This window comes from Oncorhynchus masou, chromosome 28 (genome assembly GCF_036934945.1).
Source record: "Oncorhynchus masou masou isolate Uvic2021 chromosome 28, UVic_Omas_1.1, whole genome shotgun sequence".
In the NCBI taxonomy this organism is placed as follows: domain Eukaryota; kingdom Metazoa; phylum Chordata; class Actinopteri; order Salmoniformes; family Salmonidae; genus Oncorhynchus; species Oncorhynchus masou.
Genome location: NC_088239.1, coordinates 58119602 through 58146487, shown reverse-complemented (window position 1 = coordinate 58146487; position 26886 = coordinate 58119602). Strand labels below are relative to the sequence as shown.

Below are 26886 nucleotides of genomic sequence, written 5' to 3'. Positions count from 1 at the left end.
ACAAATATTGCTGCTGTGAGGGCACACTGTAGTATTTCAACCAGTAGATATGGGAATTTATCAAAACTGGGTTTGTTTTCTAATTCTTTGTGGATCTGTGTAATCTGAGGGAAATATGTGTTTCTAATATTGTCATACATTAGAGGTTAGGAAGTGCAGCTCAGTTTCCACCTCATTTTGTGAGCAGTGAGCACATAGCCTGTCTTCTCTTGAGAGCCATGTCTGCCTACGGTGGCCTTTCTCAATGGCAAAGCTATGCTCACTGAGTCTGTACGTAGTCAAAGCTTTCCTTAAGTTTGGGTCAGTCAGAGTGGTCAGGTATTCTGCCGCTGTGTACTCTCTGTTTAGGGCCAAATAGCATTCTAGTTTGCTCGTTTTTTGTTAATTCTTTCCAATGTGCCAAGTAATTATCTTTTTGTATTCTCATGATTCAGGTGGGTCTAATTGTGTCTCTCTCTCTCTCTCTCACACCCACAATGAGACTGATCTTCTAGCTGCCTGTCTGCTCTCGGCCCTCCTTCCCTCCTTTTACCTTAAGTGGTGATTTAAAAACAAAAGCGTGTATCTGCAGACCGGGTGCTCAATGTTGTCTGCTCGTAAGCAGACAGCTGGTCTGAATAAAGGAACGATGGAGGGGTAGAGGGGGGGAAACACAACAGTACAGGTCTTAGAGTTCCTTCCCCGCTGTTGCTGCTGTGTTGTTCAGGGAAGCATAGGCTTTAGGTGTTTTGCTTGTAACTTCCAAACACCCAGTTTGAGCTGCGCAGAGGCTGAAGGGACGCAGGGGGTGGAATGGAGGGGATGAGAGGAGGGTGCACTATTGGTGTTTGAGGATGAGAAACGGGTGCCGTCCCTCCCTCCCTCCTTCTGTTTACCCTCCCCCTTGATGTGACAGTAGAAGGGGTCTGCGGCCACATGGCCTTGTCTCTAGGCTGCTACAAGTGTGAGGAAACACTACTTTCACCTCTTTTATAGGGACTTTTTTATTTTTCTCTCTCTCTCTCTCTCGCTCTCTCTCGCTCTCTCTCTCCCTCTCTCTCTTTCTCTCATCCTCTCTCTCCCTCTCTCTCTCTCTCTCTCTTCTCTCTCATCCTCTCTCTCCCTCTCTCTCTCTCTCTCGCTCTCTCTCTCTTCTCTCTCTCTCTCTCTCTCTCTTTCTCTCATCCCCTCTCTCTCTCTCTCTTCTCTCTCTTTCTCTCATCCTCTCTCTCCCTCCCTCTCTCTCTCTCTCTCTCTCTCTCTCTCTCTCTCTCTCTCTCTCTCTCTCTCTCTCTCATCCCCGCTCTCTCTCCCTCTCTCTCTCTCTTCTCTCTCTCTCCCTCTCTCTCTCTCTCTCTTCTCTCTCTTTCTCTCATCCTCTCTCTCCCTCTCTCTCTCTCTCTCTCTCTCTCTCTCTCTCTCTCTCTCTCTCTCTCTCTCACTCTCTCTCTCTCTCTCTCCCTCATCCCCGCTCTCTCTCCCTCTCTCTCTCTCTCTCTCTTCTCTCTCTCTCTCTCTCTCTCTCTCTCTCTCTCTCTCTCACTCTCTCACTCTCTCATCCTCTCTCTTGCAACACAGAGACCTAAAATAGTCTCTGGGACTGTCTTTTGTCAACATCTCGTGCGATAATGTTGTAGCAATTTAGTTGATCGGCGCGGCAGAGGACTTTTTTACTGCCATAACAAAGTGAACAAAAAAGGCTCTAAGTTTAGACTCAAGTGTTGTTTCTTCTTTCTCCTTTCCCTTTTCCGACGTACTCTCTCAAGCTGCGGTCTCCGACGATTTATTGTCCAGCATTTGTTTTATTGGTTTATTTTTCCCTGTGTGTTGCTTATGTTAGAGACCTTGTTGGCTGCTCTGTTGTGGTTCGCTCCGTGATGCAAGGCCCCTGCTATGTGGTCCTCTGTGGGCTCCTGCTTTACACCCCCATCACCCCCCCACCCCAACCTTACACACACATATGTATACACACACACAAACACACAAACACACACACAGGGTCAGTCCTTGGGGGAGGTTGGGGGTTGTATTTACAACCTCCTAATGACCAAATCAAATGAATGACCAATCTTACTTGGACTAGTCTGACTCTTGCCATTGTACAGGAGGAGGCTGGGGAGTAACAGAACTTTGGAGGCTGATGAACCTTCCTACCAACATTGCTCTTTATAGGTGTTTGCTAGAGGGCAAGCTTGACGTGCAATTACAGTGTGCTAGCTCTGTCTGTCGAAAACTGCAGGGTGTTATAAAAACACAGAGAGGGGTGGGGGACTTCGACTCAGTGCTACCTGTGTTTACATAAATAAGTCATTGGTTGGCTGTCACCTGTGCAATATTCACTCGCCGCTCCAGTCTGCAGCAGGGTGAGGAGCCATAGCAACTCTCATCACAAGACATCAGCAGTGCCCCAGTGCATTGAGAGGGAAGCACCATGAAGAATATCACCAAACAACAACAGAAACGATCAGGTAGCTAGGTCTTCGTCACCTCAGCTCCCTCCTCTGCCTATCCATATCTGTCACCACGGCAGATCCAGGAGACAGATAGATTACTCCAAGAGCTTCTGGGTAGTTTCCACCACTGCGTCTGGTTCGTCTAGCTCTGGGTGGACGTCTCTGGTTACAGGTGTCTGATTTCACTGGCATAAGGCAGTGGGCGAAACTGTGTGTCCTTGTGCCTGTGTCTGTACACTCTCCCCCCAGGTAGGCAGGTAGCCTGGCGGGTAGGAGCGTTGGGCCAGTAACCAAAAGGTTGCTGGATTGAATCCTGAGATGACAAAGTAAAAATCTGTCATTCTGCCCCAGTAAACCCACTGGTCCCTGGGTGCCAATGTCGATTAAGGCAGCACCCGCACCTCTCTGCTTCAGAGGGGTTGGGTTAAATGCAGAAGACACATTTCAGTGGGATGCATTCAGTTGTACAACTAACTAATGTAGGTATGCCAACCTTGGCTCCTGAGTGGCACAGCGGTCTAAGGCACTGCATCTCAGTGCAAGAGGTTGCCACTCCAGTCCCTGGTTCGATTCCATGCTGTATCACATCCAGACGTGATTGGGAGTCCCGTAGGGTGGTGCACAATTGGCCCAGCGTGATCCAGGTTTGGCTGGGGTAGGCGTAATTTTAAATAAGAATTTGTTCTTAACCGATTTGCCTAGTTAAATAAAGGTTAAAAATAATAATAATTAAATACCCCTTTCACATTGCTATCGCTAACATGGTTCTCCAGCTTCTTCTTGTCACAGATAACCTCTCTCCTGTGAAGAGAGACAGCAAACAACACAAACAGCCTTCCATCTATGCCTGTCCCTAACTAAGCAGCCCACATACAGAGGATGAAGTAGAGCTGTCAGATAGAGGAATGGAAGTGTTTAGGCCTTATGAGTTGACATCTGGCTCTCTGGTTCTGAGTCTGAAAAACATTAAAGATAGAAGAGTTAGAGGTGGGATAGAGAGAGAAAGAGAGTGGAGAGATGGAGGGATAGCGAGAGGGGATTGGGGAGAGAGAGAACAAACGAGTGGTGGAGTGAAAGATGAAAAGGGGTAATGGAGAGTGAGATATTTAGAGAGAAAGAAGGAGAGAGGAACTGAAGCACCCTCTCCTCAGACAGCCTGCTTTTCACGCCGTTAACTTGCTTAGCGTGTCACACTGCCCCTCCATGTGTGCCGTATCAACTTAGCCTTGTTTTCCCTAGCAACTTCCTCACACTATTACGTAACTCCAGGAATGACCCTGTTGGCAGGGCTTTGAACACATCTCAAACTTCAAGGCAACAACATAACAAAATAATCTGAAAAATACACCTTCTAATGATGCCAATTCACATTGATTTGGTTCATAATCTGAAAATGAACTATCTTGTTTCAGAAAAGCAAAGATTATCTGACATTATCAGAAACATTTTGTTTCCACAAAATGTGTGCAAATTCTATGTACAAATGTTGCAACAATATTTGGTGTCACTACGAATCTTAATTTCTCTGTCTCTCTCTCTGTCTCTCTGTCTCTGTCTCTCTGTCTCGCTCTGTCTCTCACTGTCTCTCTCTGTCTCTCTGTCTCTCTGTCTCTCTCTGTCTCGCTCTGTCTCTCCCTGTCTCTCTCTGTCTCTCTGTCTCTCCCTGTCTCTCTCTGTCTCTCTCTGTCTCTCTGTCTATCTCTGTCTCTCTGTCTCTCTGTCTCTCTCTGTCTCTCTGTCTCGCTCTGTCTCTCCCTGTCTCTCTGTCTCTCTCTGTCTCTCTGTCTCTCTGTCTCTCTGTCTCGCTCTGTCTCTCTCTGTCTCTCTGTCTCACTCTGTCTCACTCTGTCTCTCTCTGTCTCCCTGTCTCTCTGTCTCTCTGTCTCTCTGTCTCGCTCTGTCTCTCTGTCTCTCTGTCTTGCTCTGTCTCTCTCTGTCTCTCTGTCTCACTCTGTCTCTCTCTGTCTCCCTGTCTCCCTGTCTCTCTGTCTCTCTGTCTCGCTCTGTCTCTCTGTCTCTCTGTCTCGCTCTGTCTCTCTGTCTCTCTGTCTCTCTCTGTCTCCCTGTCTCTCTGTCTCTCTGTCTCTCTGTCTCTCTCTATCTCCCTGTCTCCCTGTCTCTCTGTCTCTCTGTCTCTCTGTCTCTCTGTCTCGCTCTGTCTCTCTCTGTCTCTCTGTCTCTTTGTCTCTCTGTCTATCTCTGTCTCTCTGTCTCTCTGTCTCTCTGTCTCTCTCTGTCTCTCTGTCTCGCTCTGTCTCTCTGTCTCGCTCTGTCTCTCCCTGTCTCTCTGTCTCTCTCTGTCTCTCTGTCTCTCTGTCTCTCTGTCTCGCTCTTTCTCTCTCTGTCTCTCTGTCTGACTCTGTCTCTCTCTGTCTCCCTGTCTCCCTGTCTCTCTGTCTCTCTGTCTCGCTCTGTCTCTCTCTGTCTCTCTGTCTCACTCTGTCTCTCTCTGTCTCCCTGTCTCCCTGTCTCCCTGTCTCTCTGTCTCTCTGTCTCTCTGTCTCGCTCTGTCTCTCTCTGTCTCTCTGTCTCTCTGTCTCTCTCTGTCTCCCTGTCTCCCTGTCTCTCTGTCTCTCTGTCTCTCTGTCTCTCTGTCTCTCTGTCTCTCTCTGTCTCCCTGTCTCCCTGTCTCTCTGTCTCTCTGTCTCTCTGTCTCGCTCTGTCTCTCTCTGTCTCTCTGTCTCTCTGTCTCGCTCTGTCTCTCTCTGTCTCTCTGTCTCCCTGTCTCTCTGTCTCTCTGTCTCTCTGTCTCTCTGTCTCTCTCTGTCTCCCTGTCTCCCTGTCTCTCTGTCTCTCTGTCTCTCTGTCTCGCTCTGTCTCTCCCTGTCTCTCTGTCTCTCTCTGTCTCTCTGTCTCTCTGTCTCTCTGTCTCGCTCTGTCTCTCTGTCTCTGTCTCTGTCTCTCTGTGTGTGTTATCAGACATGCCAGTCCAAGGTGTTTGACCTGTCTGATGGGGTTTCCCAGTATGCCTGGTTCCCCTGCAGAGAGGCCCAGCAATCCTCCTGGTACCCCCAGTACTGGCTCAAGGTAGGTCACAGGCCATACGTTAGAGGTGTCATGGGATATGTGTGGGCAAAGGCAAAGGCTGAAGTTACATAAACATATCTCCAGTTAGTAATATACCCGTTATGAATGTGCTGAGAGTTTAGGGCACTAAACTGTGAACTGTGTTCCCTTCTCACCCAGGCCTACTTTTCCCACCCCATGGTGGCTGCTGCTGTGATAATCCACCTAGCTGCAGACGGGACAGGCTACATCGACCAGACACAGTGCAACATCACCGTTCAACTGGTGGACACCAAGGAGGTCATCCACAGCTTAGGTCTGTAGATACAACCTATGGAACTGTGGAAGCGTGGAAAGATCTCTTAAAATCCCATGTGAGCTATTTCTCTAACTTCTCACATCCCTCTGTGTCCCTCCTTTCTCTGTCTCTCTCCATCCCCCCATCCCTCTCCCTGTTCCCTCCTTCTAGGTGATTGGCGTCTGACCTGCAGGACCAACCCCCTGGTAATCCCAGTGAGCCATGACCTGAGCGTGGCCTTCTACCGCACCAAGGCCATCCTGGTCCAGTTCCGCTCCCACCTGGTGGCCATCTCTGGCGTGGGCCTGCGCTCCTTCCAGTTCTTTGACCCAATCACCATTAGCGGGTGCCAGAGCAACGAGATCTACAACCCTATGGGTCAAAGGTGAGGAGGGGGGCGCTCGGGGGCGCAAGGGGAGATACACAAAAGGTCACTGTTATGCATGTAGAAGTAAACGTGTAGAGAAATGTTAAAAATGAGCATGTGTATAACTGTGCATACACTCCCTTGCATGCGCGAACACACACACACACACACACATGGGTGCACACACACGCACAGGCATCAGAATTTGTCAGGGGGCTGTAATGAGAAATAGGGCCATTTGTGGCTTTTGTTGTTTGCCAGTGAAGCAAAGGAGAAAAGCTAATTGGATGAGGAGGATTCTGCTCTCGATAAGACGTTGTTTGATGCCACAAACAAAGAGAAGTTGCCCTCCTCAGAGTTGTCTTTGGCTCTGTGACCCATTCCACTGAGCTGTCAAACTCAACAACTCACTTGGTGTTACTCAGCTGATGTGTGTGGTGACAATTCTTCGGTTTCCTATAGAGCAGAGATGGGCAGCTGGCAGGCCCCTTTTGTAGGCCTGTGGATGAATTCACAAGGTGCAAACACAAGGTGCAATCTTAAAAATTTGGTTGTGCACCAGCAGTTTTTCTCTTATGTCATCATTGACAGTCACTCAATTAGCCCAGGTTAGCTATATTTTTTAGATTGGTAAGTTAGTCGAGCCAGCTATCTAAACCTGTAGTATCTAAACCTGTAGTATCTAAACCTGTAGTATCTAAACCTGTAGTATCTAAACCTGTAGTATCTAAACCTGTAGTATCTAAACCTGTAGTAATCACGGTCAAATTACTGACACTGCGGGCCCTCATGATAAATTCAGATTTTTTGTGGCCCCCACTCCATCAAAGTTGTCCATCCCTGCTATAGAAGATTTACGTACTAAGTTCTGATGTAGTAGATCTACTTAGCAAACATTGTGGATGCTCTGTAGGCTATGCAAGCTCCAAAACCAACTAGCATGCCAGACCTGGAGCTCATTACATTTTCATATGAAAGAAATCCTCCCTTGTCCATACACGTTTGAATCAATAGTTTATTAACACCATTATAATAGATTACATGCGAGAAACAAAATCAATCTACTGTATCTCTCTTGCGAAACACATTTGACCTCAATGAGACAAAACCTGGGATGAATAAAAGGTCAAACCACTAAAAATGCACTAGTGCACTTTTCATGCCCTTCTGTTGGAGCGGTTGCGCAAAAGCTGGGTGCATCCCAAATTGCACACTATTCCCTACTTAGTGCACTATGGGCCAAGGTCTAAAGTAGTGCACTATATAGGGAATAGGGTGGCATTTGGGATGCAGGCCTGGTTTTTACTGTTTCAGTAGCAGAGCTTTGGTGGAAGGCTGGCGGTGGGAGTTTCCATGCCGACCCAGAGGAACAACGCATTCATTATTAATTAGTAATTGCCTACTATTACAGCTCCTTGTATTGACATATTTGGGGTTTGTTGTGCTCAGCGGCAGCCATATCTAAAGTGTAAATATGATCTATTTGGTGGTTCCTTGCTTCAACAGCTCCCGCCTGAGTCTCTAGAAGGGATTTAGTACAGGGAGTCTTAAGCTTGAGCCTTTCTCCTCCTCTTACTCCTCATACTCCCTTACCTTCATTTGTCCTCCTCGTCATCCTATTCCCTATCCTCCTCTCTTCTCCTCCCTCTCCATCCTTTTCCCTTCATTCCTCTCCTTCCATCTCTCTTCGCTCCCTGCCTCCTCCCTCTTCTCTGCTTCCTCTTCCCTCTCCTCTTCCTCCTCCTCTTCTCCCCTCTTCTCCTACTCCCTCTACTTATCCCCCTCTCTTTGCTCTCTTCCCCCCTTTCCTCCTCTCTCTCTCCAGCCAAACAGCCGATTTCCCGTAATAATTCTACCTCTACAAAACACAAAGTCCCTTATTCCCTAAGTTGTTAACAACACAAGCTATTAACGTGTCCCGGTTTTATGTTCCACACTTGTTTTTTCCCTTCTCTCTCTTTCTTCCCTTCGTCATCCCTTCTTTCAAATATGAAGATTTGAGGGGTAATGGCAGATTATTGGACTGTAAGTGTGGAGGCTCTAGAGTCTTTCTCTACATTTGTCCTCGTCTCCAGTGAAGGTTCAGATTTTGGGCGATGGGACACTCGTCATAGCCCCTTCTAGTAGTCTTCAGACTATTGATCATTTTTCAAGTGTTTAAAAAACTATCCAGGAGACGGAGCTGAAACCACACCTATAACTTAATACATACCTTATGGTTCATGTAATATAAAGTGGCATGAAAACAACTCAGTGTTAAGCTGTCTATAAAGCCTGTTTCTTTCCACCTACTTAGCTAAGGATCCTAAAATGTAAACACTAGCTCAAGCAGGGAGTTGTTGTGAGTATCGGTTTGTGTTTGCTCTGCCTTCTCTCTATACGTTTAGAGGTTCATGTTAGGATTTCGGAGTATGTTGTTGAGGTGGAAGGAGAGAGAAAGAGGGGAAGAGAGGGAGAAAAGCACTACATTTACATTTTAGCAGATGCTCTTATCCAGGGCGACTTACAGGAGCAATAAGGGTTAAGTGCCTTGCTCAAGGGCACACCAGCATATTATTTTTAACTGGCCCAACACTTAACCTGTAAATTACCTGCCGCCCACTAGAGAGATCAGGTTTGCAGAGATATATGATGCAGAGAAATATGCAGAGAAATATAGAGAGACCAAAACATTTTGAGAGAGAGAGAGAGAGAGAGAGAGAGAGAGGCACCCTATTCCCTACATAGAACAGTACTGGTCAACATTAGTGTGCTGTATAGGGAATACAGCAGGCAAACTGTTGTTAAAGACAGCCCTCAGGGTCCCGGCATTCCTTAGAACATTAAAGTCCTCTGACTGCTACCAACGTAGTGCTTGGCCAGATTCTCTCATTGTAGTCTGCTTACAATATCCCACTTCTCTTAATTCATTAACCACACTCCCACGTGTGTGTGTGTGTGTGTGTGTGTGTGTGTGTGTGTGTGTGTGTGTGTGTGTGTGTGTGTGTGTGTGTGTGTGTGTGTGTGTGTGTGTGTGTGTGTGTGTGTAAACAGACACAGAGAGACACACAATCTTTATGCACAGACTGAAAAGCATGCCTACTAATTTGCTCTGGCCATATGTGAAACATTTCTAGATTGATTAATTCAGCTTTTTTTCACAATATGTGTGTTTGTGTCTTGTGGGCTTTCAAATACTGATACACAGCTACAAGGAATTTATCTATCTAGCCTACCCAGGGCTACAGGACACCTTGTTGATACCTAGTAGGTACTCCACCAAACCTCAACCCAGTCTGAGTGGAGCAGCTATCCCCAGAGAATCTTACAGCAGCCCTATACTGTAGTGTGCTGACTCAAGACATTCACTTATCCATTTGTGTTGCTGGTTCTGGTAGCTTCAATCTGTTTAACAAAGTGTATCTCATGTAAAGAGGAGATATAGCACATTCTATAGATAGCTGAGTGTTCTCCATGCTATAATGAAAACATACTGTACTGGATGACATCAGGGATGATGTTCTGTGGGCATTGATTCATTGGTTGCATCCCAAATGGAACCCTAATCCCTATATAGAGCACTACCTTGGACTAGAGCCCTATGGCTACCCTTTGGGCCCTGGTCAAATACAGTGCACTATATAGGGAATAGGGTGCCAATTGGGGCTCTCCCATGGTTCCACTTCTAGGGCAGCCAGGTGAATGCAGTATGGCAGTGTGTGTTTTGAGACAGTGTTGTTGATACAGTGTGGTTGTGGTTGTTGAGACAGTGTGGTTGTGGTTCTGTTGAGACAGTGTGGTTGTGTGTGTGTTGAGACAGTGTGGTTGTGGTTGTTGAGACAGTGTGGTTGTGGTTGTGTTGAGACAGTGTGGTTGTGTGTGTGTGTTGAGACAGTGTGGTTGTGTTGAGACAGTGTGTTGTGGTTGTGTGTGTGTTGAGACAGTGTGTTTCGGGTTGTGTTGAGACAGAGTGGTTGTGGTTGTGTGTGTTGAGACAGTGTGATTGTGTTGAGACAGTGTGGTTGTGGTTGTGTGTGTTGAGACAGTGTGGTTGTGTGTGTGTTGAGACAGTGTGGTTGTGTTGAGACAGTGTGGTTGTGTGCTGAGACAGTGTGATTGTTGTTTTGTTGAGACATTGTGGTTGTGTGTGTGTGTTGAGACAGTGTGGTTGTGTGTGTGTTGAGACAGTGTGGTTGTGTGTTGAGACAGTGTAGTTGTGTTGTGACATTATTGTTGTGTGAGTTGAGACAGTGTGTTTGTGGTTGTGTGTTGAGACAGTGTGGCTGTGTGTTGAGACAGTGTGGTTGTGTTGAGACTGTGTGGTTGTGGTTGTGTTGAGACAGTGTGGTTGTGTGAGTTGAGATAGTGGTTTTTGTGTTGAGACAGTGTGGCTGTGTGTGTGTTCAGACAGTGTGGTTGTATTGAGACAGTGTTGTTGTGGTTGTGGGTGTGTTGAGACAGTGTGGTTGTGTGTTGAGACAGTGTGGTTGTGTGTTGAGACTGTGTGGTTGTTGTTGTGTTGAGACAGTGTGGTTGTGTTGAGACAGTGGAGTTGTGTGAGTTGAGATAGTGTTTTTTGTGTTGAGACAGTGTGGCTGTGTGTGGGTTCAGACAGTGTGGTTGTGTTCAGACAGTGTTATTGTGGTTGTGGGTGTGTTGAGTCAGTGTTGTTATGGTTGTGTGTGTGTTGAGACTGTTGTTGTGGTTGTGTGTTGATATTGTGTGTTTGTGTTGAGCCAGAGTGGTTGTGGTTGTGTTGAGACAGTGTTGTTGTGGTTGAGTGTTGATACTGTATGTTTGTGTTGAGACAGTGTGGTTGTGTTGAGACAGTGTGGTTGTGTGTGTTGAGACAGTGTGGTTGTGTGTGTTGAGACAGTGTGGTTGTGTTTAGACACAATGGTTGTGGTTGTGTTGAGACAGTGTGGTTTTGTGTGTGTGTTGAGACAGTGTGGTTGTTGTTCTGTGTGTGTTGAGACAGTTTGGCTGTGTGGTTGTGGTTATGTTTAGACAGTGTGGTTGTGTTGAGACTAGATGTCGACCGATTATGATTTTTTTAACGCCGATACCGATTATTGGAGGACCAAAAAAAAGCCGAAACCGATTAATCAGCCAATTTTTATATATATATATATATTTGTAATAATGACAATTACAACAATACTGAATGAACATAGATTTTAACTTAAAATATAATACATCAATAAAATCAATTTAGTCTCAAATAAACAATGAAACATATTCAATTTGGTTTAAATAATGCAAAAACAAAGTGTTGGAGAAGAAAGTAAAAGTGCAATATGTGCCATGTAAAAAAGCTTAAGTTAAGTTCCTTGCTCAGAACATATGAAATCTGGTTGTTCCTTTTAACATGAGTCTTCAATATTCCCAGTTAATCTAATCTCGGGAGTTGATAGGCTTGAAGTCATAAACAGCGCAATGCTTGAAGCAGAGCGAAGAGCTGCTGGCAAATGCAGGAAAGTGCTGTTTGAATGAATGCTTACGAGCCTGCTGCTGCCTACCACCGCTCAGTCAGACTGCTCTATCACATCATAGACTTAATTATAATATAATAATACACAGAAATACGAGCCTTAGGTCATTAATATGGTAAAATCTGGAAACTATCATTTCGAAAACAAAACGTTTATTTTTTCAGTGAAATACGGAACCGTTCCATATTTTATCAAACGGGTGGCATCCCTAAGTCTAAATATTGCTGTTACATTGCACAACCTTCAATGTTATGTCATAATTATCTATAATTCTGGCAAATTAATTACGGTCTTTGTTAGGAAGAAATGGTGTTCACAAACTTCACAATGAGCCAGGGGGCCCATACTGCTGCATATACCCTGACCCTGCTTACACTGAATGCAAGAGAAGTGACACAATTTCCCTAGTTAAAACAAATTCATGTTAGCAGAGAATATTAACTAAGTATGCAGGTTTAAAATATATACTTGTGTATTGATTTGAAGAAAAGCATTGTTGTTTATGGTTAGGTACACATTTGTGCAACGACGGTGCTTTTTTCGTGAATGCACTTGTTAAATCACATGATTCAATGATAAATTAACAGGCACCACATTAATTATATACAAAGCAGGACAAGCTAGATAAACTAGTAATATCATCAACCATGTGTAGTTAACTAGTGATTGTGTTAAGACTGATTGTTTTTTATAAGATAAGTTTAATGCTAGCTAGCAACTGTCGTGTCTTTGGCTATGCCGGATTAAGTGATATGACATGCTATTCTATAAAATAATTTATCCGTATTTAATATCACCTGATTGAGTTAATCATGTAAATGTAATTAACTAGAGAGTCGGGCACAACAAAATAATATTTATAGAGCTGTTATCTTCCGAATAAACTCTTAAAGACCTAGTAATATGTTACATCAATAGCAGTCAACGTTAATCCTCATCTTACTTTAGTCTCATCTGAAAGTTGTAAATTCTTGGTTATCTGCAAGAACCCTGGCTAACAATTTGAATCAGCAATACAAAATTGGGTTTAATTATTTATTTACTAAATACATAACTAATCACACAGAATTCACATACACACAATTAATCATAACTTGATTACAAATTACGTCATAAAGGAAATGTCCCTAGCGGGCAGAACAGATATGACAGCTTGTTACACAAAGGAAAAGGGGCTGGGTTAAGTGAAAGAGCGGGAGACTGAGGAACAAATGGAAAAAGCTGTGCTATCGTATATACAGTATCTTATGCATTCTAAATTACCGCCGATTTGGAAAAGGAAAATGCAATAAATATTTACTCTGAGCTGCACTTCAGTAGGTTGGTGGTAGATGGAAGACCGTGTTGCCAAATCGAGTCCTTTGTCCTTTGAAGACTGTCTCTGGTGGTCAATTGAATACGTTGTAGTGACGTCGTTGTGTGGTAGATGGAATACTCTGTCTGTTCCTTCCTAACCTGCGTTTGCAGCTGCGGTTGCTAACTCAACGGCTAGGAGGTATCACTTCTGTTGTGAATAAGAGTTCAAAGTTCATACCATTCGCAACCAAAGCTCACGCTGATGTTGGCTTCGTTCTGTAGTTATTATCTAAACCATTTTGACATCGGACCTTCGTCCCCACATCCTCGGAACACAAAGTTCTATTGTCATCAAGGCTTTATATAGGAAGGGAGAGGAGGGCATGTTTGAAAAGTGTTATAGCCCATGCCCCTTCACAGAGGCGGGCCACTGAGTGAGCAGCCCTAACTTATGAAAACCCACATCTCACATTTTCGAAGCTAAAATCACATTTCATCCCATCACAAATAATTTCATATTCAAACATTTAAATTGAACAACAATTCCATGTGAATCCGATAACTCTGATGTGTAGACTTTCCACTGTAGAGTTTATGTCATCTTATCATTGATGAGAATGTCTCAGATGACAACCGAACTGACATCATATTCATTAAGTAACACCACATATGTTCAATTGTTCGGATTACCAGAATATAGTTAATTTCCCCCCACCTACTGATGTTCCCAGAATCTCTATGTTAACCAAGTTTTAAATGTAACCTCAGTAGGTTAGAGAGAGGTAAAAAGGGGGAAAAGGTATTTATGACTGTCATAAACCTATCCCCCAGGCCAACATCATGACACAACTTACCTTGGCTCCTTGCTGCACTCGCATAACAGGTACGCAGTCTCCTCGTGGAGTGCAATGTAATCGTCCATAATCGGTATCCAAAAATGCAGATTACCGATTGTTATGAAAACTTGAAATCTGCCCTAATTAATCGGCCATTCCGATTAATTGGTCGACATCTAGTTGAAACAGTGTGGTTGTGTGTGTGTTGAGACAGTGTGGTTGTGTTGAGACAGTGTGGCTATGGTTGTGTGTTTGTTGAGACAGTGTGGTTGTGTGTGTGTTGAGACAGTGTAGTTGTGTGTGAGTTGAGGCAGTGTGGTTGTGTTGAGACAGTGTGGTTGTGGTTGTGTGTTTGTTGAGACAGTGTGATTGTGTGTGTGTTGAGACAGTGTAGTTGTATGTGAGTTGAGGCAGTGTGGTTGTGTTGAGACAGTGTGGTTGTGGTTGTGTGTTTGTTGAGACAGTGTGATTGTGTGTGTGTTGAGACAGTGTAGTTGTATGTGTGTTGAGACAGTGTAGTTTACATTTACATTTACATTTAAGTCATTTAGCAGACGCTCTTATCCAGAGCGACTTACAAATTGGTGAATTCACCTTCTGACATCCAGTGGAACAGCCACTTTACAATAGTGCATCTAAATCATTAAGGGGGAGGGGGGTGTGAGAAGGATTACTTATCCTATCCTAGGTATTCCTTGAAGAGGTGGGGTTTCAGGTGTCTCCGGAAGGTGGTGATTGACTCCGCTGTCCTGGCGTCGTGAGGGAGTTTGTTCCACCATTGGGGGGCCAGAGCAGCGAACAGTTTTGACTGGGCTGAGCGGGAACTGTACTTCCTCAGTGGTACGGAGGCGAGCAGGCCAGAGGTGGATGAACGCAGTGCCCTTGTTTGGGTGTAGGGCCTGATCAGAGCCTGGAGGTACTGCGGTGCCGTTCCCCTCACAGCTCCGTAGGCAAGCACCATGGTCTTGTAGCGGATGCGAGCTTCAACTGGAAGCCAGTGGAGAGAGCGGAGGAGCGGGGTGACGTGAGAGAACTTGGGAAGGTTGAACACCAGACGGGCTGCGGCGTTCTGGATGAGTTGTAGGGGTTTGATGGCACAGGCAGGGAGCCCAGCCAACAGCGAGTTGCAGTAATCCAGACGGGAGATGACAAGTGCCTGGATTAGGACCTGCGCCGCTTCCTGTGTGAGGCAGGGCGTACTCTGCGGATGTTGTAGAGCATGAACCTACAGGAACGGGCCACCGCCTTGATGTTAGTTGAGAACGACAGGGTGTTGTCCAGGATCACGCCAAGGTTCTTAGCGCTCTGGGAGGAGGAAACAATGGAGTTGTCAACCGTGATGGCGAGATCATGGAACGGGCAGTCCTTCCCGGGAGGAAGAGCAGCTCCGTCTTGCCGAGGTTCAGCTTGAGGTGGTGATCCGTCATCCACACTGATATGTCTGCCAGACATGCAGAGATGCGTCGCCACCTGGTCATCAGAAGGGGGAAAGGAGAAGATTAATTGTGTGTCGTCTGCATAGCAATGATAGGAGAGACCATGTGAGGTTATGACAGAGCCAAGTGACTTGGTGTATAGCGAGAATAGGAGAGGGCCTAGAACAGAGCCCTGGGGGACACCAGTGGTGAGAGCACGTGGCGAGGAGACAGATTCTCGCCACGCCACCTGGTAGGAGCGACCTGTGCGTGGGCCGCGCCGGAGATGCCCAACTCGGAGAGGGTGGAGAGGAGGATCTGATGGTTCACAGTGTCGAAGGCAGCCGATAGGTCTAGAAGGATGAGAGCAGAGGAGAGAGAGTTAGCTTTAGCAGTGCGGAGCGCCTCCGTGATACAGAGAAGAGCAGTCTCAGTTGAATGACTAGTCTTGAAACCTGACTGATTTGGATCAAGAAGGTCATTCTGAGAGAGATAGCGGGAGAGCTGGCCAAGGACGGCACGTTCAAGAGTTTTGGAGAGAAAAGAAAGAAGGGATACTGGTCTGTAGTTGTTGACATCGGAGGGATCGAGTTAGGTTTTTTCAGAAGGGGTGCAACTCTCGCTCTCTTGAAGACGGAAGGGACGTAGCCAGCGGTCAGGGATGAGTTGATGAGCGAGGTGAGTAAGGGAGAAGGTCTCCGGAAATGGTCTGGAGAAGAGAGGAGGGGATAGGGTCAAGCGGGCAGGTTGTTGGGCGGCCGGCCGTCACAAGAAGCGAGATTTCATCTGGAGAGAGAGGGGAGAAAGAGGTCAGAGCACAGGGTAGGGCAGTGTGAGCAGAACCAGCGGTGTCGTTTGACTTAGTTGTGTGGGAGTTGAGACAGTGTGGTTGTTGAGACAGTGTGGTTGTGGTTGAGAGTGTGGCTGTGGTTGAGACAGTGTGGCTGTGGTTGAGACAGTGTGAAACAGTGTGGCTGTGGTTGAGACAGTGTGGTTGTGTTGAGACAGTGTGGTTGTGGTTGAGACAGTGTGGCTGTGGTGAGACAGTGTGGTTGGGGTTGAGACAGTGTGGCTGTGGTTGAGACAGTGTGGCTGTGATTGAGACAGTGTGGTTGTGGTTGAGACAGTGTGGCTGTGGTTGAGACAGTGTGGTTGTGTTGAGACAGTGTGGTTGTGTTGAGACAGTGTGGCTGTGGTTGAGGCAGTGTGGTTGTGTTGAGAGTGTGGTTGTGTGTTTGTTGAGACATTGTGGTTGTGTGTGAGTTGAGACAGTGTAGTTGTGTGTGAGTTGAGACAGTGTGGTTGTTTTGAGACAGTGTGGTTGTGTGTGTGTTGAGACAGTGCAGTTGTATGTGAGTTGAGACAGTGTGGTTGTGTTGAGACAGTGTGGCTGTGGTTGAGAGTGTGTTTGTGTGTGTTTGTACTTCATATTGTACTGTATGGGTGTTCTACCCACTGTGAATTTAAGTTGGCTGTGTCTGGCTGTGGACGTAGCTACACTGTGACGTTTCTTCTTTGTATGTTCTTCCCTGCTCCAGTTGTATCATATATACTGTACAACATACCCCATATAGGCAGTATATAATACGCTACTATGTTTATGATGATACTGGTACTAAATAATTCACCCATGTGTTTGTGTGTACCCCTCCTTCTCTAGTTGTGTCCATTACTCATGTGAGGCCATCGACTGCCAGGAGCCACTGATCCGCAATGCAGAGCTCAAGTGCAGCAGTCTGGGCTTCTTCAACGGAGCTCGCTGCACCATCACCTGTAACTCTGGCTACGTCCTGCAGGTCCACAGAGACGATGACATCATCAAGACCCAGGTATACACACATACATGGCAGACAGACACACACACACACACACACACACACACACACACACACACACACACACACACACACACACACACACACACACACACACACACACACACACACACACACACACACACACTAGCCATATTCTTCACCTGCAACAGCAGCTTGGCAGTGTAAACCCCCTGGGAGGATGACATCATGTCAAGCCCAGGTAGCTAGCTAGACGCCTCCTCCTCCTTCCTTCTCCCTGCTTTATGCACACACGCGCACACACACACACACACACACACACACACACACACACACACACACACACACACACACACACACACACACACACACACACACACACACACACACACACACACACACACACACACACACACACACACACACACACACACACAGATGGAAAAGGCACATGCACGTTCACATGTATACACACACACATACGCTCACACTCACACACAGGCATACACACTATATATGTTTAGTCTTCCTGCGCTGCACCATCACCTGCAACAATGGCTATGTGTTTCTGCTCCACTGGGACGATGACATCACTAGGTACTCTCAGCTCACTGCAGCCCCCTTCCTCCATCCCTTCCTCCCTCTCCGCCTGCCTGCCTGCCTCCCCCCCTCGCTCCCTCCTTCACTCCCCCCCTCCCCACTCATACAGTGAAGTCATGCTCACGGAGCACAGATACAACAACTAGACACAGCACTGTGCAGATACTCCATGTCTTTCTAACGTCTGTATGTGTGTGTAATTTAATGAATATGTATGTGGTGTTTGCTGAGATGAATTACACTGCAGCTACTTTTCATTACGACACTGTGTAGCGGGCAAGAAAAAAGTTACCCTATGACATACTTGCCAACATTTATCACATTACTGGAGAAGGAGCTTTCTGGTTGCGAAGACGTCTCAGCATCCACTTCATGTAGTATCAACCCCCACACACCAGACACTCAACAGATGAGGAGGACAGACATTGGCACACAAACCACGAAAAGACAGAAGCATCACAGCAGACACACAAACCACACCCAAACAAACAAGTTTCACACAGTCAACCATTCACTCCCACAGAGGGCTCTTAGTTAGTTCACAGTCACACAGTAAACCCATTCACTCCCACAGAGGGCTCTTAGTTAGTTCACAGTCACACAGTAAACCCATTCACTCCCACAGGGGCTCTTAGTTAGCTCATTCACTCCCACAGAGGCTCTTAGTTAGTTCACAGTTAACCCATTCACTCACAGAGGGCTCACACAGTAAACCCATTCACTCCCACAGAGGGCTCTTAACCCAGTCACACAGTTAACCCTCCCACAGAGGGCTCTTAGTTAGTTGACAGTCACACAGTAAACCCATTCACTCCCACAGAGGGCTCTTAGTTAGTTCACAGTCACACAGTAAACCCATTCACTCCCACAGAGGGCTCTTAGTTAGTTCACAGTCACACAGTTAACCCATTCACTCCCACAGAGGGCTCTTAGTTAGTTGACAGTCACACAGTAAACCCATTCACTCCCACAGAGGGCTCTTAGTTAGTTCACAGTCACACAGTAAACCCATTCACTCCACAGAGAGCTCATAGTTAGTTCACAGTCACACAGTAAATCCATTCACTCCCACAGAGGGCTCTTAGTTAGTTCACAGTCACACAGTAAACCCATTCACTCCCACAGAGGCTCTTAGTTAGTTCACAGTCACACAGTTAACCCATTCACTCCCACAGAGGGCTCTTAGTTAGTTCACAGTCACACAGTTAACCCATTCACTCCCACAGAGGGCTCATTTAGTTAGTTACAGTCACACAGTAAACCCATTCACTCCCACAGAGGGCTCTTAGTTAGTTCACAGTCACAGAAACCCATTCACTCCACAGAGAGCTCATAGTTAGTTCAACCCAGTCACCCATTCACTCCCACAGATGGCTCTTAGTTAGTTCACAGTCACACAGTTAACCCATTCACTCCCACAGAGGGCTCAGAGTAAACCCATTCACTCCACAGAGAGGTCACACAGTAAACCCATTCACTCCCACAGAGGGCTCTTAGTTAGTTCACAGTCACACAGTAAACCCATTTCCCACAGATGGTTAGTTCACAGTCACACAGTAAACCCATTCACTCACACAGAGGGCTCTTAGTTAGTTCACAGTCACACAGGGCTCTTAGTTAGTTCACAGTAAACCCATTCACTCCCACAGGACAGTCACACTAAACCCATTCACTCCCACAGAGGGCTCTTGAGTTCAGTAAATCCATTCACTCCCACAGAGGGCTCTTAGTTAGTTCACATCACACAGTAAACCCACAGCACACAGATGGCTCTCAGTTAGTTCACACACAGTAAACCCATTTCACAGTTCACAGCCACAATCCATTCACTCCCACAGAGGGCTCTTAGTTAGTTGACAGTCACACAGTAAACCCATTCACTCCCACAGAGGGCTCTTAGTTAGTTCACAGTCACACAGTAAACCCATTCACTCCCACAGAGGGCTCTTAGTTAGTTCACAGTCACACAGTCAACCCATTCACTCCCACAGATGGCTCATTGGTTAGTTCACAGTCATCCCACACAGTAAGTCCCATTCACTCCCACAGAGGGCTCTTAGTTAGTTCACAGTCACACAGTAAACCCATTCACTCCCACAGTAAACCCATTCACTCCCACAGGGCTCTTAGTTAGTTCACAGTCACACAGTTAAACCCATTCACTCCCACAGAGGGCTCTTAGTTAGTAAACCCATTCACTCCCACAGAGGGCTCTTAGTTAGTTTCCCACAGACAAACCCATTCAGTCAGTTCACAGTCACACAGTAAACCCATTCACTCACACAGAGGGCTCTTAGTTAATTCACAGTCACACAGTCAACCCATTCACTCCCACAGAGGGCTCTTAGTTAGTTCACAGTCACACAGTCAACCCATTCACTCCCACAGAGGGCTCTTAGTTAGTTAGTTCACAGTCATACAGTAAACCCATTCACTCCCACAGAGGGGTCATAGTTAGTTAGTTCACAGTCACACAGTAAACCCATTCACTCCCACAGAGGGCTCTTAGTTCGTTGACAGTCACACAGTAAACCCATTCACTCCCACAGAGGGCTCTTAGTTAGTTCACAGCCACACAGTAAACCCATTCACTCCCACAGAGGGCTCTTAGTTAGTTCACAGTCACACAGTAAACCCATTCACTCCCACAGAGGGCTCTTAGTTACTTCACAGTAAACCCATTCACTCCCACAGAGGGCTCTTAGTTACTTCACAGTAAACCCATTCACTCACACAGAGGGCTCTTAGTTAGTTCACAGCCACACAGTTCACAGTCAGTTAGTTCACAGTTACACAGTAAATCCATTCACTCCCTCAGAGGGCTCAGTAAGTTCACAATCACACAATAAACCCATTCACTCCCACAGAGGGCTCTTAGTTAGTTCACAGTCACACAGTAAACCCATTCACTCCCACAGAGGGCTCATTAGTTAGTTAGTAAACCCATTCACTCCCACAGAGAGCTCATAGTTCGTTAGTTCACAGTCACACAGTAAACCCATTCACTCCCACAGAGAGCTCACAGAGGGCTCTTAGTTAGTTGACAGTCACACAGTAAACCCATTCACTCCACAGAGGGCTCTTAGTTAGTTGACAGTCACACAGTAAACCCATTCACTCCCACAGATGGCTCATACAGTTAGTTCACAGTCATACAGTAAGCCCATTCACTCCCACAGAGGGCTCTTAGTAGTAAACCCATTCACTCACACAGAGGGATATTAGTTCACACAGAGGGCTCTTAGTTAGTTCACAGTCACACAGTCACAGTTCACAGCCACACAGTAAACCCACAGCTCACACATTCAATCCCACAGAGGGCTATTAGTTACAGTTCACGTCACACAGTGAACCCATTCACTCCCACAGAGAGCTCATAGTTAGTTCACAGTCACACGTAAACCCATTCACTCCCACAGATGGATCACAGTTAAACCCATTCACTCACACAGGGCTCTTAGTTAGTTGACAGTCACACAGTAAACCCATTCACTCCCACAGACAGTTCACAGTCACACAATAAACCCATTCACTCCCACAGAGGGCTCTTAGTTCACAGTCACACAGTAAACCCATTCACTCCCACAGAGGGCTCTTAGTTAGTTCACAGTTAGTTAGTTCACAGTCACACAGTAAACCCATTCACTCCCACATTGGGCTCTTAGTTAGTTCACAGCCACACAGTAAACCCATTCACTCCCACAGAGGGCTAGTTGGTTAGTTAGTAAGTTCACAATCACACAAGTAAACCCATTCAATCCCACAGAGGGCTCTTAGTTACTTAGTTCACAGTCACACAGTAAACCCATTCACTCCCACAGAGAGCTCATAGTTCGTTAGTTCACAGTCACACCGTAAACCCATTCACTCCCACAGATGGATCTTAGTTAGTTCACAGTCACACAGTAAACCCATTCACTCACACAGAAGGCTCTTAGTTAGTTGACAGTCACACAGTAAACCCATTCACTCCTACAGAGGAGTCATAGTTAGTTAGTTCACAGTCACACAGTAAACCCATTTAGAGGGTTAGTTCACAGTCACACAGTAAACCCATTCACTCCCACAGAGGGCTCTTAGTTAGTTCACAGTCACACAGTCAACCCATTCACTCCCACAGAGGGCTCTTAGTTAGTTAGTTCACAGTCATACAGTAAACCCATTCACTCCCACAGAGGGGTCATAGTTAGTTAGTTCACAGTCACACAGTAAACCCATTCACTCCCACAGAGGGCTCTTAGTTACTTCACAGTAAACCCATTCACTCCCACAGAGGGCTCTTAGTTACTTCACAGTAAACCCATTCACTCACACAGAGGGCTCTTAGTTACTTCACAGTCACACAGTAAACCCATTCACTCCCACAGAGAGCTCATAGTTTGTTAGTTCACAGTCACACAGTAAACCCATTCACTCCCACAGAGGGCTCTTAGTTAGTTGACAGTCACACAGTAAACCCATTCACTCCCACAGAGGGCTCTTAGTTAGTTCACAGTCACACAGTAAACCCATTCACTCCCACAGAGGGCTCTTAGTTAGTTCACAGTCACACAGTCAACCCATTCACTCCCACAGAGTTAGTTCACAGTCACACAGTAAACCCATTCACTCCCACAGAGGGCTCTTAGTTAGTTCACAGTCATACAGTAAACCCATTCACTCCCACAGAGGGTAAACCCATTCACTCCCACAGTTAGTTAGTTCACAGTCACACAGTAAACCCATTCACTCCCACAGAAGTTGGCTCATAGTTAGTTAGTTCACAGTCACACAGTAAACCCATTCACTCCCACAGATGGCTCTTAGGGTAAACCCATTCATCCCACAGAGGGCTCTTAGTTAGTTCACAGTCACACAGTAAACCCATTCACTCCCACAGAGTTAGTTCACAGCTCTTAGTTAGTTCACAGTCACACAGTAAACCCATTCACTCCCACAGAGGGCTCTTTGTTAGTTCACAGTCACACAGTAAACCCATTCACTCACACAGAGGGCTCTTTGTTAGTTCACAGTCACACAGTAAACCCATTCACTCCCACAGAGGGCTCTTAGTTCGTTGACAGTCACACAGTAAACCCATTCACTCCCACAGAGGGCTCTTTGTTAGTTCACAGTCACACAGTAAACCCATTCACTCACACAGAGGGCTCTTAGTTAGTTAATTGACAGTCACACAGTAACCCATTCACTCCCACAGATGTGCTCTTTGTTAGTTCACAGTCACACAGTAAACCCATTCACTCACACAGAGGGCTCTTAGTTAGTTAATTGACAGTCACAAAGTAACCCATTCACTCCCACAGATGTGCTCTTTGTTAGTTCACAGTCACACAGTAAACCCATTCACTCCCACAGAGGGCTCTTAGTTCGTTGACAGTCACACAGTAAACCCATTCACTCCCACAGAGGGCTCTTAGTTAGTTAATTGACAGTCACACAGTAACCCATTCACTCCCACAGATGTGCTCTTTGTTAGTTCACAGTCACACAATAAACCCATTCACTCACACAGAGGGATATTAGTTAGTTCACAGTCACACATGAAACCCTTTCACTCCCACAGAGGGCTATTAGTTAGTTCACAGCCACACAGTAAACCCATTCACTCACACAGAGGGCTATTAGTTAGTTCACAGTCACACAGTAAACCCACTCACTCACACAGAGGGCTATTAGTTAGTTCACAGTCACACAGTAAACCCATTCACTCCCACAGAGGGCTATTAGTTAGTTCACAGTCACACAGTAAACCCACTCACTCACACAGAGGGCTATTAGTTAGTTCACAGTCACACAGTAAACCCATTCACTCCCACAGAGGGCTATTAGTTAGTTCACAGTCACACAGTAAACCCATTCACTCCCACAGAGGGCCCGTAAAGACAACAGCACCAACACTTTATCCCTCTCCCAGGCTCTGTTAACAGACCTGCAAGCTAATCAATTATTGCTCCCTAAAACACACACACACGGAGACAGAGAAGGAGATGTTTATTTATTTTCCCTTTTGTACATTAACTGTTTGCACATTGTTACAGCACTCTATACATACATAATATGACATTTTAAATGTCTGTATTATTTTGGAACTTTTGTGAGTGTAACGTTTGCTGTTAATTTTTTGTTTATTTCACTTTTGTTTTGGATCTTTTTCGTTAATTTTGGTAATGTAATCATTTGTTTCCCATGCTAATTAAACCCCTGAGAGAGAGACCCTACTAGAATCTGAAGTCAAATGTCTACTCTTTGCCAATGATCTGGTGCTTCTGTCCCCAACAAAGGAGGGCCTACAGCAGCACCTAGATCTTCTGCGCAGATTCTGCCAGACCTGGGCCCTGACAGTAAATCCCAGTCCGACCAAAATAATGGTGTTCCAAAAAAGGTCCAGTCGCCAGGACCACAAATACAAATTCCATCTAGACACCATTGCCCTAGAGCACACAGAAAAATGAAACATACCTTGGCCTAAACATCACCGCCACAGGTAACTTCCACAAAGCTGTGAATGATCTGAGAGACAAGGCAAGAAGGGCATTCTTTGCCATCAAAAGGAACATAAAATTCAACATACCAATTAGGGGTCATAGAGAGGGTGGGGGAAAGAGACAGAGAGAGGGGGTGGGGGGAAAGAGACAGAGAGAGGGTGGGGGAAAGAGACAGAGAGAGGGGGTGGGGGGAAAGAGACAGAGAGAGGGTGGGGGAAAGAGACAGAGAGAGAGGGTGGGGGGAAAGAGATATAGAGAGAGGGTGGGGGAAAGAGACAGAGAGAGAGGGTGGGGGAAAGAGACAGAGAGAGGGTGGGGGAAAGAGACAGAGAGAGGGGGTGGGGGAAAGAGACAGAGAGAGGGTGGGGGAAAGAGACAGAGAGAGGGGGTGGGGGAAAGAGACAGAGAGAGGGGGTGGGGGAAAGAGACAGAGAGAGGGTGGGGGAAAGAGACAGAGAGAGAGGGTGGGGGGAAAGAGATATAGAGAGAGGGTGGGGGAAAGAGACAGAGAGAGAGGGTGGGGGAAAGAGACAGAGAGGGTGGTGGGGAATGAGAGAGAGAGGGTGTGGGGGAAAGAGATAGAGAGGGAGGGTGGGGAGAAGAGACAGAGGGTGGGGAGAAAGAGACAGAGGGTGGGGAGAAAGAGACAGAGGGTTCGGAGAAAGAGACAGAGGGTGGGGAGAAAGAGACAGAGGGTGGGGAGAAAGAGACAGAGGGTGGGGAGAAAGAGACAGAGGGTGGGGGAAAGAGACAGAGGGTGGGGAGAAAGAGACAGAGAGAGAGAGGGTGGGGAGAAGAGACAGAGAGGGTGGGGAGGAAAGAGAGAGAGGGTGGGGGGAAAGACAGAGAAAGAGGGTGGGGGGGGAAAGAGAGAGAGAGGGTGGGGGAAGAGACAGAGGATGGGGAGGATAGAGACAGAGGGTGGGGAGGAAAGAGACAGAGGGTGGGGAGGAAAGAGACAGAGGGTGGGGAGGAAAGAGACAGAGGGTGGGGAGAAAGAGACAGAGGGTGGGGAGAAAGAGACAGAGGGTGGGGAGAAAGAGACAGAGGGTGGGGAGAAAGAGACAGAGGGTGGGGGAAAGAGACAGAGGGTGGGGAGAAAGAGACAGAGAGAGAGAGGGTGGGGAGAAGAGACAGAGAGGGTGGGGAGGAAAGAGAGAGAGGGTGGGGGGGAAAGACAGAGAAAGAGGGTGGGGGGAAAGAGAGAAAGTGGGGGGGAAAGTGACAGAGGGTGGGGAGGAAAGAGACAGAGGGTGGGGAGAAAGATACAGGGGGTGGGGAGAAAGATACAGAGGGTGGGGAGGAAAAAGACAGATGGTGGTGAGAAAGAGACAGAGGGTGGGGAGAAAGAGACAGAGGGTTCGGAGAAAGAGACAGAGGGTGGGGAGAAAGAGACAGAGGGTGGGGGGAAAGAGACAGAGGGTGGGGAGAAAGAGACAGAGAGAGAGAGAGGGTGGGGAGAAGAGACAGAGAGGGTGGGGAGGAAAGAGAGAGAGGGTGGGGGGGAAAGACAGAGAAAGAGGGTGGGGGGAAAGAGAGAGAGTGGGGGGAAAGTGACAGAGGGTGGGGAGGAAAGATACAGGGGGTGGGGAGAAAGATACAGGGGGTGGGGAGAAAGATACAGAGGGTGGGGAGGAAAAAGACAGAGGGTGGGGAGGAAAGAGACAGAGGGTGGGGAGGAAAGAGACAGAGGGTGGGGGGGAAAGAGACAGATGGTGGGGAGGAAAGAGACAGAGGTTGGGGGGAAAGAGACAGAGAGAGAGAGGGTTGGGGGGGAAGAGACAGAGGTTGGTGGGGAAAGAGACAGGGTGGGGAGAAAGATTGTGAGAGGGTGCGGAGGAAAGAGACAGATGGTGGGGGGAAAATAGACAGAGAGAGAGAGAGGTTGGGAGGGAAAGAGACAGAGGGTGAGGAGGAAAGAGACAAAGAGAGAGAGGGTGGGGGGGAAGAGACAGAGTGTGGGGAGGAAAGAGACAGAGGGTGAGGAGGAAAGAGACAGAGAGAGAGAGGGTGGGGGAATGAGACAGAGGTTGGGGGGAAGACGGGGGTGGGGGGAAAGAGACAGAGGATGGGGAGGAAGAGACAGAGGGTAAAGGGGGAAAGAGACAGAGGGTGGGGGGAAGAGACAGAGGGTGGGGAGGAAGAGACAGAGGGTGGGGAGGAAGAGACAGAGGGTAAAGGGGGAAAGAGACAGAGGGTGGGGCGGAAAGAGACAGAGGGGGGGGGGGGAGAGACAGATGTTGGGGGGGAAAGAGACAGAGGGTGGGGAGGAAGAGACAGAGGGTAAAGGGGGAAAGAGACAGAGGGTAAAGGGGGAAAGAGACTGATGGTGGGGGGGGGGGAAAGAGACAGATGGTGGGGGGGAAAGAGACAGAGGGTGGGGAGGAAGAGACAGAGGGTGGGTGGGAAAGAGACAGAGAGAGGGTTGAAAGAGACAGAGGGTGGTGGGGAAAGAGACAGAGGGTGGGAGGAAAGAGAGAGAGGGTGTGGAGGAAAGAGACAGAGGGTGGGAGGAAAGAGACAGAGGGTGGTGGGGAAAGAGACAGAGGGTGGGGAGAAAGATACAGAGGGTGGGGAGAAAGAGACAGAGGGTGGGGAGGAAAGAGACAGTGTGGGGAGAAAAGAGACAGAGGGTGGGGAGGAAAGAGACAGAGGGTGGGGAGGAAAGAGACAGAGGATGGGGAGGAAAGAGACAGAGGGTGGGGAGGAAAGAGACAGAGGGTGGGGAGGAAAGAGACAGAGGGTGGGGAGGAAATAGACAGAGGGTGGGGGGAAAGAGACAGAGGGTGGGAGGAAAGAGACAGAGGGTGGGGAGGAAAGAGACAGAGGGTGGGGAGGAAAGAGACAGAGGGTGGGGAGGAAAGAGACAGAGGGTGGGGAGGAA

The 26886-nt window shown here is 47.2% G+C and overlaps 1 protein-coding gene across 1 annotated transcript in view; it reads left to right on the top strand.

Annotated features, from left to right (window-relative positions):
* The window catches only part of LOC135517966 (pappalysin-1-like), a 127938-nt gene that overhangs the window by 71592 nt on the left and 29460 nt on the right, over positions 1–26886 (top strand). Inside the window, exons 11-14 of the mRNA XM_064942710.1 lie at positions 5352–5459; positions 5619–5754; positions 5908–6121; positions 16782–16950. Of these exons, the coding sequence (XP_064798782.1) occupies positions 5352–5459; positions 5619–5754; positions 5908–6121; positions 16782–16950 (627 nt within the window). The remainder of the gene's footprint in view (positions 1–5351; positions 5460–5618; positions 5755–5907; positions 6122–16781; positions 16951–26886) is intronic.